The 17,103-nt window shown below is 41.3% G+C and overlaps 2 protein-coding genes across 2 annotated transcripts; one reads left to right on the plus strand and one right to left on the minus strand.

The window, feature by feature from the left end:
• Nucleotides 1-2,763: 2,763 nt before the first annotated feature.
• tstd2 (thiosulfate sulfurtransferase like domain containing 2) lies at nt 2,764-6,870 on the minus strand. The gene is made up of 9 exons (XM_085469989.1): nt 6,598-6,870; nt 5,368-5,657; nt 5,123-5,231; nt 4,877-4,996; nt 4,578-4,683; nt 4,239-4,354; nt 3,714-3,872; nt 3,379-3,517; nt 2,764-3,259 (listed from the first exon to the last, which is right to left on the minus strand). Exons 1-9 carry the CDS (start codon nt 6,727-6,729, stop codon nt 3,039-3,041), a joined length of 1,392 nt encoding a protein of 463 aa, XP_085326115.1. The 5' UTR covers nt 6,730-6,870; the 3' UTR covers nt 2,764-3,038.
• Nucleotides 6,871-6,904: 34 nt separating this feature from the next.
• Nucleotides 6,905-16,902, plus strand: ncbp1 (nuclear cap binding protein subunit 1). The gene is made up of 23 exons (XM_085469978.1): nt 6,905-7,094; nt 8,974-9,062; nt 9,268-9,368; nt 9,462-9,618; nt 9,715-9,822; nt 10,085-10,206; nt 10,300-10,369; nt 10,526-10,741; nt 10,817-10,914; nt 11,037-11,100; nt 11,200-11,310; nt 12,119-12,183; nt 12,274-12,336; nt 12,425-12,499; nt 12,766-12,869; nt 12,959-13,081; nt 13,196-13,298; nt 13,520-13,613; nt 13,699-13,802; nt 13,891-14,008; nt 14,109-14,249; nt 15,097-15,210; nt 16,344-16,902. The coding sequence occupies exons 1-23, from the start codon at nt 7,061-7,063 to the stop codon at nt 16,455-16,457; spliced, it is 2,388 nt and encodes a 795-aa protein (XP_085326104.1). The 5' UTR covers nt 6,905-7,060; the 3' UTR covers nt 16,458-16,902.
• Nucleotides 16,903-17,103: the final 201 nt, after the last annotated feature.

Raw genomic sequence — 17,103 nt, forward strand, 5'->3', positions numbered from 1 at the left:
TGAAACTGATCAATGATCAGCTGATCGGCTTTTCTCTCTTGTTTGTTTATCGCCCACTTTGCGCCAGAAAGAGGAAACCAGCGGATATTGCGCTAAACAACAGCAGCACGTTTAAGCTTGATCAGCTGTTGTTAGAATGTATTTAATATTAATTTCTAGTATCAGCTGATGTTTGCTGGAGCCACAGCTGTAAAGCTGCTGGTCATGATGTCTGTTTAGATATGTGGTGAGAGGGAAACATGAAGATGAAACCAGGAGATGTCCTTACTGAACCATCAGAGCTGAACAGGTGATGGAGAAACAGGTTTACCTTTTAGGTGACATGAATGAGTTGAAGTTATCAACTGTTTCTGAGAGATAAATAACACCAGGATCCTTTTTTATGTAGCTGACAGCTGGTAACTGTGCAGGGGCGGGTCTAGCAAAGTTTTGCCAGGGGGCCAGGTAGGGCATTAACAGGGAAAGGTGGGCACAAAGAAATACTTTTCTTTCTTATTCTCATTTAAAATACCTAGTTTTTATTAAATAATTATCTAAATCTTACAACCAAAGTTTTTATCTGATGTAAAATGTATAGAAATCATACATATACCAACAAGACTGTACATCACTGTCACAACAGCATTTGTTTTCATTCAAAGGCTTTATGGCTTTAATACCTGGTGGGTCGGTCTGTAGTAAAAATGCCCAATTTTTTTGTCCCAGTCCAGCCCTGCAGGTTAATACTGGCAGTGTCACCATGCCAGCTGACTGTATTTTATCATCAGCCAGTGTTGTTCTTTATCAATATTACCAAAGTTTACCATAAGGCAGCATAGAAAGTATTTACTTGCTTTCAGGTTTTATTCAAATGTTAGTCTTTTCAGTTGTTTCCCCACTTTTTTCCTGTTTCAAAATCAAACACCAGTTTGTGAGAAGATTATCTTCTTTTTTTAACAGGCAGATAAAGTTTTGCATTGGCATTGGCTAATTTGTCAATTGTTTGTTACAAATGTTCGTATTTTAATTTTCAAAAATGTTTTTGCCCAAAACATATGTGCACTATATGTCAGTAAAAATACTATGCAAATATTGATGTCCTTGAATGCTGAGTAAGCACTGACAAAGCACTGATTGTATCTCTTGTACTTTATCAACGCAGTATCTAAAAACTTTGCACCGTAGTGGTTAAAATCTCATTCTAATAAGAGTTAAAAGTGCATTTGGTTATTAGGTTTATAGGATTATTGAATTATGGTTAAGGGTTGGTAGAATTTTTTTTTTAAACATTATCTGCCAATTAAATATGCCACCCTTCTCCAAATCTGTGCCCCTACCTGGCCCCCCCAACAAAAATTTTCTAGACACGCCACTGGTGTGAAGACCCCATACCTCCCGCTCATGCACAGTGTTGCTGCGTGTTGTTCTAAAGTGCATTTAAAACACGGGAGGGCATGGTGCTTGCTGCCAGAGAGCAGCAGGTGTCAGCACGGCCCCTCCCGAGAACCCTCAATGTCTACATGCATTTAAAATTGAGAGATGGGCACCGGCACCAGAGGTGAGGTTGAATACACAGACCGTCCTTCCTCTTCCCCTTTGAGAAACACGTCAACACCTGCAACCAAACTGTTCTCATCTCTTTATACTGTCTTATCTTCTTCCTTAATGTCTGTCAACACTACCCCTGTATATCTTTTAAAAAATGTCTTCACACTTTGACCTTGAAAGTTAGACTCTTAATTAAAGACACTTTTTTTCATTTCCCACTGTAGAATTGAACACGTTCACCACCAGGGGATGTGTTGAGATGTTTTGGATGTCAACTTGTTTGAAATTTCTTTGTTTCTCAGCATTTCTTCAACAGACTTTCTTTTGCAGAATAGCATTATAAGAACATGCTCTTACATGCCTGACCACCTTCTGGTAGATATTAGTATTACACAGCACAAAAGCATAGTCTCAGATCATCTCCAGCTTGGGGTTTTGGAGAGAAATTTATACTGTAGTGGATGTTTCTGCATATCCTGCTGATGGTTTTAGTTTATTTTTGGAAAGGAATGATAGTGTAACCACACATGCTATGTCTCCTTGCACAGTCTTGAGAGTGTAGATACATCCTGTTCCAGTCTTGAGATACTGGGCCTTTATAGAGAGGAGAGTTGAACAGGTCCACATACAGGCATATACCCAGTAGAATCGATATCTGCTCCTTTGTCTGAGTAGGAACAGGGTGAAGAATGCCTCCTCCATCTGGCTATTAATTTGCATGTCTCTGACCAAATTGTTAGAAAACAAAACATTCCCCAAGCATCAATTGGGCCCAGCCTCCTTTAATGAGACATGTCCTCACAGCCCAGCCCTGTGCAGCTTGACTAGCCTACCAGAACAGGCAGGTACCCCACTCCTTCGTGTCTGTCACATCACGTTTTCTTAAAAGCTTTATTTTAGTTACTGCTTTCATTTACTGCTTCTGTTGCTGTAACTTTCATGCTATGACCTGCTAAACCTATTATGTAACTGCATACTTTGGCGCTGTTTTTGACATGCATCTATTATTACATATGTTAAAGGGACATTCTGCCATGAGGCAAACAGATGCACTACTGCTTGTGGTTTCTTTAAACAACACCTGCAGTCTCAGTAAGCTACACTAGCCAGAGTTTGCAGAGTTTGGAAAGCAAACGTGCATGGATCCTAGTAATGCATGCATATCTTGGCTATACATAGAGCACTAAATAATGATGCATCTGTTTATTAAACAGCTTGAAAACACAAGAGACAAAATATATGTCACAGTTTAAAAGTACGAAACAGAAACATTTATACATACAATAAGTTGAAGTTGAGCTTTCATTAGTGACAAAATGTTCACAATATTCACATGATAAAAACAGATTCAGCAGATATTTTCTTCAATTTCTTCAATAGATTTTCATTAGTTAAAATGCATCTGACTTAATTTCCCACATGCATTAGTATAAAAATTCCTATTTTGAAAATCTGTCACACACATTTTACACTATGTTTATGTTATTTTTAAGCACTGAAATCTGATCATTTTACACATCCTGAGGGATTCTGGGGCGTACGTCAGTGCACTCGCACTCCTCTTTGTGATGTGAGGTCTCCTCGGACTGAGCCTGACCTTTGGTCTGGCACGTGGGGCAGCAAGCGGTGTGGCCGTCCTGTCTGCAGCTTGGACAGGACAGAACCAGCTGGCAGCAGTACTGGGTGGAGCAGAGCTTGTACTGGTCCCACGGATGGCCGCAGTACCTGCAATCTAAACAGAGTCTGTTATCTTATTTAAAAAAATACATGTATATTAAGAGAATATTAGATCTTATGGATGCTTTCTGGTACTTCTAACATGCAGAGAATGGGCTCTGTTTACACACTAACCTGAGATGATGTCACTGTTTGAGGAGATGGCGTAGCGTTCATCAAACACAAAAAGCTTTCCACGATAGAACCCCTCGGGGAAACGCTCCAGGTACTTATGAATTCCACCTTTCAGCTGGTAAACCTCCTTACACACATCCTGGTACCAGATTTAAGAGATAAATATGAACAAGAACTTAAAATATTTGATGCAAACATTTCAGAAATATGCATTTCTCAATACCTAAACTACTAGTAAAAGGCTCCCCCTTGTGGAGAATCAGCAACCTGCAACAAGTGAGCGAGTGAACCCAGCTCCACTAAAAGCTTTCCAGACTGATGACTGAACAGCTTACTTTGGAGCGGAGGTAGGCGGAGCCACGCTCACAGCGGATCCCTCCTGTGCAGTACATCAGAACCTTCTTGTCTCTGAACAGCTCAAGGTTCTGGTCCACGTAGTCTGGGAAGTAGCTGAACTTACGGATATTTGGCGCCAGGCACTGAGTGAACTGCCCCTGAAGGCAAAAAAAACAGCAATTATTAACTGTTACAGCCTTTGCACATTACTCTCTAATAGCACAACCTCAATACCGCTGCTTCTGGCTAAAATACTGAGGCTTATGAAATTGATCCCAGTCATGCTTTTCTGTTTGGATACAGACTCATTATTTCCAGCTACAAATATCAGTGTTCTGCCCATCCTTACTATTTGCTCATGGTAGCTTGTGTAGATGGTGCACAAAAAACTTAAATTACAACATAAATCTCTGGGCATGTCACAAGTATGCCAAGATCATACATTACCCTGAAACCACCAAAATGATCGGATTACAGTTGAATGAAGTCAACAATCTCCTAAAGAAAACAAATTTACTACTCACAATTTTACTCTCATAATAGTTGCGGCAGTCCAGGAGGACGGTGTCATTGCATGAATCTCCTTTAGTCAGAAGAGCCTCCACTTCTTTATGAAACTCGTCGGGCTCCAGATGAACTCCTGAGAGGCAAAACAGACACATACCTGACATTATATACAAGCACAGCATAGAGTTTGTCATCAGCTGGTACAAGAGCACAGCTATGGCTGCAGAGCAGCAATCAAAGCAGACATTTTGCACCTTATTATGATAATAAAGGCAATGATATTAGTAAATCAGCTACAGGTGTCACTTACATTATTAATAATTTCTGTAGGCTTACAGTGTCAGTACAAATAGTACCTGCCAGCTGGTAAGATATAAGATCTGGGTCCACTCCCATTGGGACAATCTCCTTGTAGACCCCAACCTTCAACTCTGTAAAACACTCTGCGCCACCGTCACTGGTCTGAACAAACCCACATAAACAGCACCATTAATATTCAAAGATTAACAAAAATAAATTAATAACTGCTTAAAGTCTGATTATGGACAAACCACACCCTGATGGAGCCTATAACAGAGTCCTACGATCCTATGAAGCAATATTAAGAGAGGGAGGTGACACTAGTATATAAAATTTCCCTTTATCTGATTCTGACCTTAAAATCCTCCTCATCCATCTCGAACAGCGGATGTGAACGCATTGCTTCTATGTAAATGTCAGTGGCCAAGTTTGTGCCACCAACTGTTCCGTTGATGCCTTCAGTCGCCACCCTCACCTGAAGAAAAAGATCAACACATATTTTAATGGCACGGTTTCACTGAAATTAAGAGAAAAGCCTTTTTTCTTTGCTCTTTCATAGAAGTGTTCCTCAACCCAAGACTGGATGGGACAATTCATTCACCTTGCCCGTTAAGTGGAGCTTCTCACAGAGAGCTTTCTGCCAAGCACAGATGACATGTGGCTCCTCGACGCGACAGTAGTGATAGTAAAGCAGAACCCTGCCTGGACCGCTGATGGAGAACGAGAGAACAAAGAACAAAAATAAAACATCAAATTCAAAAATTAAAACGGGACACATTAATAATCTACATATATAGATTAGAAATATAGAATATAGTGAAATAACTGTATTGAGATTGTCTTTACTTTTTAAGTTGCTCCTCAGAGATGTGGCTAATATCGGGAATCCACACAGAGACGTCCACCGTTTCTCCACTGTGCTCATTCACCTGCGTTGCTTCGGGCTCTTCTTCCAGTTGGCTAAACAAATGCTCATACTCGTCCTGTGCGAGCTGCTGTATTTCAGCATTGTGCACTCTGGCCACGTGTTTGTGAATGGCGGCGTGCTCGATGAACGTCTGGCCGCAGCAGCACCACAAAGGGCTTCCTTCCTCGTGACTACCGTCCTTCTTGGATGCCACAAAGGCAGCAAATGACTGAGGGGATAACATAAAAAACAATTAAAGAGTTAAATCTTTAACATGGTCAAATAGATGTTTAAGATTATAAGACAGTGGCTGTGTGATCGTATGCCACAGTTTGGTGCATATGTTGCCCAATATGCGATAATATTGAAATTTGTCCAGAGTAGTTTAGAAACTGTATCCGTTTCTAAAATAAATGACTCAAAAGTTGGTAAATAATGACCCTTCCTTCTTAACAATATATTACTATTGTATTATTATTATATTATCCAACTTAGAGTGGTTGGGCGAGATGGAGCCTATCCCAGCTGACATTGGAAGGTAGGTGGGGCACACCCCATCTGTCAGTCCATCACAGACTGTAAAACAGGACATGGGAGCATATCAAAGTACAAGGAGGAAACCTATTGGGGGGGGGGGGGGGGGGGGCTTCCTTGGCCTCTAAGTTATACAACAACAACAACAACAACAATAATGATGATAATAATAGGAAAATATAGTTTTTTAAGTAGAAGAACTACTTTTTTCTGCTACACTCCCAGCACACAGCTGAGAAACCACTGATTAAAAATACAAAATTACAGAATGCAAAACAGATCATAACGGTTTTTTTTTTTTAATATTGTTGTTCATAAATATGTAAACTGTCACCAATTGTCTTTTGCAATTTGAAGTTTTTTTTCATGAGTGTGCTCAAATGTGTATGTATTTTCAGATTTTAAATAGAAAATACAGATTACAGATCAGATTCATTTAGATGCTTAGAGAGGCCAGTGACAATTTAAGGCTTTTATCTTTCTTAGATTTTGAGATATTAATGTTCAAACATTGCCTCAGACTTCAATGTGCGAAAAACAAAATTAAATATCTTGAAATTTCACAATAATCGTTATATATGTCCAACAATTGAACCATAAAACAGGGATTCCAGTCAGTGTGTCCTGATGCTCACCTTTCTCCTGCAGAAGCTGTAGTATCTCCTTTGTGGGGCAGAAAGTTGCTTCTCCTGTTTGAATCCATTACAAATTGAAGAGTCAACCTCCCAGTTTATAAACTCTGAGCAGGGTGTATCATCCGCCGCCATTGTGTTTTTAAAAGAGCTTTTAAAACAGTTGGCGACTAACCCGTCTCACCAGAATTAAAGATAAATTCTAACATATTATTTTAAGGAAACAAACAAACACATCCTCCAAACGTGCACCGGAAAACTCAGCACAAGACTCCGGACACCAAAGACGGGTGCACTTTCCGGGTTAGCCGGATGTGCTTCACTTGAATCAGACCGCTTTTATTTTTCTCTGAGCGGCTGGCTGCTGAATGATCCATAGATAAACTCGTTTAACGGACTCATTGTTTTGTTTCTCGTTCAACACATATTTTGGCTTTGTTACATTCACATCGAAGCGGGGTGAAACATGTCCAGGAGGCGGCACAGCGATGAGAACGACGGTGAGTCGGTGCACGTTAACGGCGTGTTATTCACACCGTTAGGCTAACCAGCGGTGGCTAGCTGGCGTTAGCGAGCTTTTCATGCGTCCCCTACGCACTGTTGGGAGGGTTATTTTACTAGTTTAATGTTTGGGTTTTATCGGCGAGATCCAGAAAGTTCAAAACCAGTGATGACCGCAGTATTCAGTTACATTGTGGCGCACTGAAAGCGAGAAAAGTACTCAAACAGTCGCATGCAGCCGCAAAATGAACCGGTGCAGCTAGCTGCAGGATTAGCTGGCGTTAATCAGAGTAGTCAGCGACTATGGGGGCGGTAACCAAACACTTCAAAACATGCACGAGATTTAGTGTTAACATCTGATTGAAAGTTTAACTATGGATCTGGATTTATGGGCGGGGAAAATCACCTAAAAATATCAAATATTTTCCCGCAGAGTGCAAGATCCTGAAATTAAATGTGACCTGGTCTGTTTAAAGATTAAATCAGATCTCTTCTCTTAATCTGGGACTATGGTAACTTTGCATATGTACATGGGCAAATCAAGTTTCTTAATATAGCACTTTTCAAATACTACAGTCATTCAAGATGCTTTACAAGATTAAGATTAAAACAGAAAAGAAGGGAAATGCAGAAATAGTAGTAATATTCATAGCAACCACAATAATAGCAATGATGGTAATAAAAAGCAGAGATGTCAAAAGTTATTTTGTGTCTTGGTTCACACACAGCCGCACATACAGTTTGAATTATAAAACAGTTTTTGTTAATTCACAGAAAATACCCTGTCTTTTTTTTTTTTTGTCACGTCTCTCTTTTAAAAATTATACATTTGTACAGTAAACGTAAACATGTCTGTCATTTAATTGTTCGCCTGTTGCTTAATTACTTTGGCATAGGATCAGTAGCCATGGAGTTCTTTATCTGTATAAAAACCTATAAAAGTTATGAAAATACAATCAAGAAGCCAGAATTAATGCCCTCCTTCACACTTTTGAAAGCTGCCCATGGAGGCCAGACTGGAGTATTTCCTGGGCCGATTGTGGCCCCTGGCCCTTATGTTTGACACCCCTGGTTAACAGCATAGCAGCTAAGTGCTTTATTAGCCTGTTTTGTTTAAGATTCAAGCAGCATTAGGTGACCAGATCTTGCAAACCTTAGGGTTTGTATCTATAAAACAACTCGGACATATATTTAGGGCTGAAGCCCTTTAATGAGTTGTGTAGTGTGATGTGTAGTTTCTTTTCCAGGAAGGTGCACATCAGGTTAAGTCATCAGATTTTGAAGGAGTTTGCTAGTATGAAGTACCTACGCCGTGCACTTAAGACAAGTATAGAACTGCTGTTAGGTGTGGCAGTCTGCATGCGACACCAGGAAAATAACTTATTAATCCCAGAAAGAGAACGCTGTTGATACAGTGCTGTTTGGTTTGATAAGACATAACGAACAACCACTCGAGACTACATCCTTACTTTTAATATATTAACAGTGTTAATAAACCTTTATATAAATAACAGAAAATAGAGAAAAAATAATGTAAAAATAATTTGGTCCCCTTTAAATGTTCAATTCAATTGCTGGATTCATGTTTTGTTAATGCTCTTATTCTTTAAATGACAGTGTAAGTGTGCTTTTCTGAACTTCTCATAGCTTTATTTTATCAGACCATTGTTCAATTCATAGTCCTGTGCTGTCTGAAAACCACTGAACGTGAAATGACGGTGTAACTGATGAACACAGCGGAGAATTTATCATCCTTACTTTGAAAAGACTCATTGAGATTAGAGTGCACTAGCTAAGAGAAACTGACAGATAATTCCTACAGGAGCTGGTTGAGCCTCTTCTGGCTCTGATTATTGTGTTACTCTTTCACCTTTCCAGGAGGTCAAGCCCATAAGAGGAGGAGAACATCGGAGCCGATTGAGATCGAAGACCGTCTGGAGTCACTGATATGTCGTGTTGGGGAAAAGGTAAGGAGACTCTACAGGAAGGACACATTTTTATTTTCAGGATGAGTAGCTTCATTTTCCACTCTAGAGAGATGAGCCACACAAGTTCAGTGCAAAACTTTGCTTCTAAAGTAAATGCCAGAATGTTCTTTTTAAGTCTTCTTTGCTTTGTGTTAAATTGCTTTCTAGTGACAAATTGCTCTTGTGCGAAAATATTTCCTTACAGAGCACATCATCCCTCGAGAGCAACCTGGAGGGCCTCGCTGGCGTCTTAGAGGCAGACCTCCCAAACTACAAAAGCAAAATTCTGCGCATTTTATGTGCTGTGTACGTTCACACCTCTCACCCTTTGATTTCTAATAAATTTTGCAAGTGTGTTTTGTGTGGCGGCAGTCATTATATGTTGTCATTTGTTGACAGTGCCCGCCTCCTGCCCGAGAAGCTGACCGTTTATACGACCTTAGTCGGCCTCCTTAACGCCAGGAACTACAACTTTGGGGGCGAGTTCGTTGAGGCCATGATCAGGCAGTTGAAGGAGACGTTAAAAAACAACTTGTACAGTGAAGCTGTTTACTTGGTATGCTGGCTTTTATAATAATCCTACAGATTGCTTTTAAACTAATTAACATGGCCACTTTGTATTTATTTTACATAATGACATCTCTTTCTTTAGGTGCGTTTTCTGTCTGATTTGGTCAACTGCCACGTGATTGCTGCTCCCTCTATGGTGGCCATGTTTGAAAACTTTGTCAGTGTTACTCAGGAGGAAGATGTGCCACAGGTAGGCAGATGGTTTATGGTGTGAAACAAGCTGCATTGTACCCAAAAGCAATTTAAATAATTTGTAATGTTCACATTTGAGCCAGACCTTACATTAAAATAGTAATTATTTGATTTATCTGTTTCTTTCTTTCTTTTAATTTTGGTGAGTCTTTATCATTATGGAGCACATTTTGATCTTTTTTCACTAGCCCATGGCTGTGTCACAGTCCACACTGTGGTGGATTATGATCCAGTCCTTTAATTGGTCTCTTTTTTGTCAGGTTCGGTCGGACTGGTTTGTGTACGTCGTTCTGTCCTGTCTGCCCTGGGTCGGGAAGGAGCTCTATGAGAAGAAGGACGTGGAGATGGACCGGCTCCTCAGCCAGATTGAAGGCTACCTCAAGTACGTTCCCCGGTTTGGTTAGATTTTAATTAAGCAATCATCGTTTGCTGCCGTTGTTCCGTTTTTATTCTTGGCTACATCCACATTTTTCAGGAGGAGAGTAAAGACCCATGTCCCCATGCTGCAGGTGTGGACTGCAGATAAACCCCATCCACAAGAGGAGGTGAGTCTTGCAGTCGGTTAAACAACAGCAAATATGTGCAATGGTCAAAACAGTAAAAGTGTCTCCTTATGGCCTCATGTTTACTAGAGCTTGCTGTTTGGATACAGCAATGTTTGTTTTCGTCTGAGTAAACGGATCGTATCTTCCTTCCTCCAGTACCTGGACTGCCTTTGGGCTCAGATTCAGAAGCTGAAGAAAGACCGCTGGCAGGAGCGTCACATTCTTCGTCCCTACATCGCCTTTGACAGCGTGCTCTGCGAGGCCCTGCAACACAACCTGCCCCCCTTCACCCCACCGGGCCACATGCCCGACGCCCAGTACCCCATGCCCCGGGTCATCTTCCGCGTGTTTGACTACACCGACGCCCCAGAGGTTCATTACAAATAAAACGCTGTCTGTCAAACTCTTCTTCTGCAACTTTTTACATATTCATCTCTTTCTGTTCAGGGACCTGTTATGCCCGGCAGCCATTCTGTGGAGAGATTTGTTATAGAGGAAAACCTGCACTGCATTATCAAAACTCACTGGAAAGAGAGGAAAACATGGTGAGCAATGAGGGCTTTTTGTTTTTTGTTTACACCTGAATGTGTGAATAAATAGTGACTCGTATTAATTTTTTACTAAAATGCTTAAACAAATTTTTTGTTGTTCTATTCCTAACGCTCAGCGCTGCCCAGCTCCTCAGCTACCCAGGGAAAAATAAGATCCCACTCAACTATCATATCGTCGAGGTATATTTTCTTTCTTGTTTCTGGCATCAAAAAGTAGAAACAGTGCAGAGCTGTTTTAGTCTAATCTGCTGGCTTAATGGCTTTTTTTTTCTCTTGTAGGTGATCTTTGGGGAACTTTTCCAGCTGCCCTCGCCGCCTCACATCGATGTCATGTACACCACACTGCTGATCGAGCTCTGCAAACTGCAGCCCGGATCGTTGCCCCAAGTCGTATCCTTGATTATTTTATCTTAAAAAATAACCTTTAGCTGCTCCTTTGAAAAATTTGAACACTTGTTTGAATTAAATACACCAAACTGTTGCAAAAGGCAACCGTGGCCATCTTTAATTTAGATTAGTTTTAGAGATTAACAGGGCCTAAGTATTTTAGCAGTCGGTCTTATGTAATCATTGTTCAAACCCCAGGATTCAATACTGAGACGCTGAGAGTTTGGTGAAATAGTTTATCGTGGGTAACCTTGGCTGTGGGGCTAAAAGGTTAGCATTTGAGTCAAATGTGTGACTGGATTCTCCTCTCTGTTGTTCCTGTGACATTTTCTTCATAATAATTTAATACAGGCAGCAAAAATATGCACCAGATAATGCAAAAACACATATTTGCCATGTCGCGATCAAATTGAATAATTCTTCTAGGGCATCCATTCTCATCTGCTTATCCTTGTCAGGGTCACAGGGGGGCTGGAGCCTATCCCAGCTACCATACAGCGAGAGGTGGGGTACGCCTCGGGACAGGTTGCCAGCCTGATTAAGGGCTGGCAACAGAGAGACAGACAACCATTCACACACACACATTCACTCACACACATTCACTCCTATGGGCAGTTCAGTTAACTTGAACTCACTAACTGTAACACAACAAGGAGCTTAATGAGTAGAAGTGTCTGTGAAAGGACACAAATGGAGATCAGATTTGACTTGTCTTAATGAGCACATATGTAGAAAACACACTCTAGTTGGGAAATTGTTAAAGGTTTAACAATTAGAAGTTGTTATTGGAGCCTTAACACCTGCCCGTTAGTTGGCCCAAGCCACAGAGATGCTTTACATGAGACTGGACACCATGAACACCACCTGCATAGACCGGTAATGTTTCTGTGTCTTAACTTTAACAGTACAAAGAGGTTTCCTGACTCTCATTTAACTCTAATGTGATCACACTGCTAATTTTTGCAGACTAATCAACTGGTTTTCTCATCATTTGAGCAACTTCCAGTTCCGATGGAGCTGGGATGACTGGTGAGTGACTGACTGGGAGCATTTAAAGTGGCTGTATTTATGTTTTGCCTTTTTAATATTATAACCTAAATCATGCTCTGTCTTAAAGGTCTGACTGCTTGACCGTGGATCTAGAGAAACCCAAGCCCAAGTTTGTCAAAGAGGTTCTGGAGAAGTGCATGAGGTATTGGGGCACTATTTATGCTTTCTTTGTTTTCCAGTCCTGTAGAGGAGATCAGGACACAAGTCAGGTGTAGTAATATAGTTAGAGAGGGTTTATCTTCTTTATCTTGAGTGTTTGTGACGGTGTATCAGGGCCACTATAGGGAAGAGAGTACAATAACAAGAAAACATTTAAAAAGCCCTTTGGATTAGAAAATTGTAGCGGAAAGAACGTCTGTGTTTTTGCTCATTTCTCTGCTGTTCTCTGTTGTGCTGCTTTAATTGCAGACTTTCATACCACCAGAGGATAGTGGACATCGTGCCTCCAACCTTTTCGGCCCTCATTCCTGCTGACCCCATCTTTACATATAAATATCCAGACGAGAGCGCCTGTAAGACTGCCAGACATTTTGTTTTCTTGTTACTTAAAAACAAAAAGGAGCAGACTGATAACTAAATACTGGACTCTGCTGCTTCGTAGCCTCGTTACCGGGTTACCCCATGTCCATCACCGTCAGTAACGCCATCAAGAACAGAGCATCTAACGAAGAGATCCTCACCGTCCTCAAAGAGGTCCCCAACCCCAATCAGGAAGATGATGATGGTTTGTTTCTTGTTTCGTTTTACTTGCTCCTGCATGAAAAGTTCATTTGTGCAGTGCTGTCTTTCTCCTACACTTCTCCCTTCTTTGATTACATTTCTTTCTCGGTCCCTCCAGACGAGGGCGAGAGCTTCAATCCGCTGAAGATCGACGTGTTCCTGCAGACTCTGCTCAACCTAGCAGCCAAATCCTTCAGCCACTCGTTCAGTGCGCTCGGCAAGTAAGGAACATCTGTTGCCACCAAAATGTTGTATTGTATTCATCTATGATACAGAGAGATGTATCAGATGCTTTTCTGCTGTTATACAAAGTGCCAGAAACTATTATTTTTTAAGAGCTGAAATAAAAGGAAAATTATTTAATTTAGTTGCTTTTTATGCTCTGAATGCACATGCAGTGACTGGAGAGCTGCTGGCCTCACCTGCGTCTGATTGCTTTCAGGTTTCACGAGATCCTGAAGACTCTGGCCAACAGTGACGAGGGAAAGCTGCACCTCCTCAAAGTGTTGTATGAAGTGTGGAGGAACCACCCGCAGGTACAACAAACAGACCCACGAGCATGTAAATGAAGCCAGTTTTTTTTTTTTTTTTGTGGTTCATGTAAACTCTGCTGATTGGCAGATGATCGCCGTGTTGGTGGACAAATTGATTCGGACGCAGGTTGTGGACTGTGCTGCAGTCGCCAACTGGCTCTTCTCTCAGGACATGGCCCACGAGTTCACCAGGTGGGACACGCAGATGTTTAGGTTTTAGCTCTCATGACGCAAGCGCAGCGTCTTCTCTGTAAACTGAAAGACTTTGTGCCTCATCTAGACTTTTCATCTGGGAGATCCTGCACTCGACCATCCGAAAGATGAACAAACACGTGCAGAAGATCCAGAAGGAGCTGGAGGAGGCCAAAGACAAACTGGAGAAACAGCAGCACAAGAGGGTAACCCTCCCCCCAATATGCAATCATCATTATTTTAACGTTAAACTTAAAATAATGAACAAATTGTGTAAAATGAATTCAAATTTTTGTTCACTACTAGCGCGACAGCGGGGACGACGAGGATATGGACAAGAACAGTGAAGATGAGGAGGGTCAGCTGGAGGAGCAGATCGAGAGACTCCAGGAGAAGGTGGAGTCTGCTCAGAGCGAGCAGAAAAACCTCTTCCTTGTCATCTTCCAGGTACGGAAGACTACAGTTTATCTTCTTAACTACTTAACCGGTTTCAAGGTTGCAGCTCTCCAACTTATGCAACTTCTGCAGGTGGAAGTAAACAAGGGATTTAATCTTTTGTAGTGCCCTCTAGTGGCCCTGTGTCAAGTGGCTTGTGTCTGTGTTAAATCTGAGCAGATCCCCACATCACTGCAGCTGATTGCTCCTTAGAAGGTAAACATTGTGTGCTAACAGCACTGTAGAAAGGGTTAGATCTATATCATCACAAGTGAAGACACATGAAACAACTGCTGGGTTTGAATCTGACCCGCCTCCTCCGGCTCAGTCAAATGTCAGTGAAGGAAGAATGAGGGGACGGATTAAATTCTGGGATTAGACCAAAAAAAAAAAAAAATCTCCGAACAGAATTGATTTTCTACCAGGGTTGTGTTCAAGAAAGTGGAATCAGTAAAAACTGAGGTTTTCAGTTCCCCAACAACAGAAGTTAAACTCTGGTTTAGTTTCTGGTTTTGGCCTCCTCTCGTCACCAAAGCAGCTGACTGCCACTTTATTTCATTTCCTCATTAGAGAGACAAGGTCAAAACTCATATCGGACCACAGTAACAGACGATGTTTTAAAAGATAAATGCGATCACTTAGAGTGAACACACTCAGAGCTGACTGATCAGTTTTTCTGGAACTGAATACTCCAAGGTTGTTAAACTTCCTGGATTCGTGTAGGCTAAAATGGTTGCCAGCGTCATGACAGTCACCACTGCCGACTCTTTCTTCTTTCTCGAGCTGAAGAGATTAAAATGCAAAGATAAAAGCTTGCTCCATAAAAGCATTTTTAAATGAGGCTTTTCCCCATCCTTAGCGTTTCATCATGCTGTTGACGGAGCACCTGGTTCGCTGTGAAACGGGCAGCGTTGACATCAGCACGCCCTGGTACAAAAACGGCATCGAGCGGCTGCAGCAAATCTTCCTCATGGTAAAAGCACAAAACACTCTCACACACATCATTAGATTTCTTTTATTAATGCCCACTTAGTCTGATTTTAGTTTTCTTTGGGTGAGTAAAAATTTTGACTTTCTTTACTCCTCCGGAAAAGGACAAGCAATTACTTTCTTTGTAGTTTTAAGACTTTTGAGACAAACACAAATTTCACACACATTATTAGGTTCAATGGGACTTATGGCATCCATAAAGCTACTTGGAAAATCAGAAAAATATAAATGACGAAGTTGTCTGCCACATTTTCATAAAAAAAAAAAAAAAAATTTATGTAATTTCAAGCATGCATAGCACACTGCATGCAGGCCAGTAGTGCTTACATGCAAAGTGAGCCACTCTGACTCTAAAAATCTAAAATATCTGAGAGCAGAGAGGCTGGAATCTCATTTATAAAGGCTACTTTGTCTTCTATTATCCAATTTATTTTTCTTATTTAATTAACAACATAGGGGTTCCTTATATTATAAACCAGGGGTGGGCAACTCCAGGCCTCGAGGGCCGGTGTCCTGCAGGTTTTAGATCTCACCCTGGGTCTACACACCTGAATCAAATGATTAGTTCATTACCAGGCCTCTAGAGATCTTCAAGACATGCTGAGGAGGTAATTTAGCCATTTAAATCAGCTGTGTTGGATCAAGGATTCATCTAAAACCTGCAGGACACCGGCCCTTGAGGCCTGGAGTTGCCCACCCCTGCTATAAACTAAAGGCCTTTCATTTTGAGGGACCTAGCAGCACTTGGCAAGTGGGGGAAGGAACAACTCTTTTAACAGGAAGAGATGTCCAGCAGAACCTCAGGCTCAGGTGCAGGCTTTAAGCTGCTAGGAGTAGCACTGTAAACATGAGGCAAATACTGCTATGCTGGACATGAGCCAATATAAACATGCCAGCTTTATGTGATTCACTCAGTTCCAGTTGGCTTTTGGTTCAACAGGAGAACGGGCTGGAACCCTTTACTACCAAAAGAGACATTTTGGGGGGGGAAGAAAAATCTTTCCACACACTGCTAAGTTCTGTACCTTTAATGTATCTGAATATGGAAACCAAGGCTAGCTTTACCCTAAACTCACTCTGTGAACTCTATTGTGACGTCTCCCCCTCGTTCTGCAGCACCACGCGACCATCCAGCAGTACATGGGAACCCTGGAGAACCTGCTGTTCACCGCCGAGCTCGACCACCACATCCTGGCCGTGTACCAGCAGTTCTGCGCCCTGCAGCTTTGAGACACACGATCCCGATGAAATGTGTACTTGTGTTCACCCGATGTGATGAAGCGACACATTAGAAAAACCAGCTCTTGCATCAAGAATCTCCTCTTCAGTTTTATTTTTATTTTCCTGTCTGGTGCCATTCATTTCACTCATGTGCAGCCACATCAGAGGATGTCTGTTGAGAAAATCTTTAATTTGTGGTAGCGCTCCTTTTTTTTTCTTTTGGATGTATTTCTTTGTTTTCTCTTTTGTTTATTTTTACCTCCTGGCCGTATTGTTATGAATGGATCTTTTTAAAAACTGTATGAAGACGGAGCTACAGAAATAATCTTCATAGGAAGGGAGGTTCCAGGTCGGTTCTGACTGATTCTGAATCTAGAGAGTGCTCTACTTTTTTATATTTGTTTTATGTGGAATTGGGAAGTAATTAAAGCTCTACAGAGTCTTTATCCATCCACTCGTTTGTGTTATTGAGTCTTCATGAAAATACAGAATGGGGGGGGGGGGGGGGGGGGGGGAGCATCCAGTTTGAGGTTATCTGAACATACCAATGTAAATAAAAATTGAAATATTGTTATAAATGCCTAAAAAGGACAAGTAAACATTTACACAACATCTAGTGCTTAAGTGCATAAGTACAGCCTTACTGCTTTCATAG

The sequence above is a fragment of the Copadichromis virginalis genome, linkage group LG2 (genome assembly GCF_057382275.1).
Source record: "Copadichromis virginalis isolate Kocher_CV1m ecotype Utaka linkage group LG2, C_Virginalis_male_GT1.1, whole genome shotgun sequence".
NCBI lineage: Eukaryota > Metazoa > Chordata > Actinopteri > Cichliformes > Cichlidae > Copadichromis > Copadichromis virginalis.

What these genes read in the sequence shown, in the direction of transcription:
- tstd2 (XM_085469989.1), bottom strand. Translation starts at nt 6,729, where the DNA reads ATGGCGGCGGATGATACACCCTGCTCAGAGTTTATAAACTGGGAGGTT. An exon ending in TATATCTTACCAGCTGGCAG is followed by an intron (nt 4,355 to 4,577) that starts GTACTATTTGTA and finishes TTTGCCTCTCAG; the next exon opens with GAGTTCATCTGGAGCCCGAC. An exon ending in CCGCCTACCTCCGCTCCAAA is followed by an intron (nt 3,518 to 3,713) that starts GTAAGCTGTTCA and finishes ATCTGGTACCAG; the next exon opens with GATGTGTGTAAGGAGGTTTA.
- ncbp1 (XM_085469978.1), top strand. Translation starts at nt 7,061, where the DNA reads ATGTCCAGGAGGCGGCACAGCGATGAGAACGACG. An exon ending in TATGTCGTGTTGGGGAAAAG is followed by an intron (nt 9,063 to 9,267) that starts GTAAGGAGACTC and finishes ATTTCCTTACAG; the next exon opens with AGCACATCATCCCTCGAGAG. An exon ending in ATATCCAGACGAGAGCGCCT is followed by an intron (nt 12,870 to 12,958) that starts GTAAGACTGCCA and finishes GCTGCTTCGTAG; the next exon opens with CCTCGTTACCGGGTTACCCC.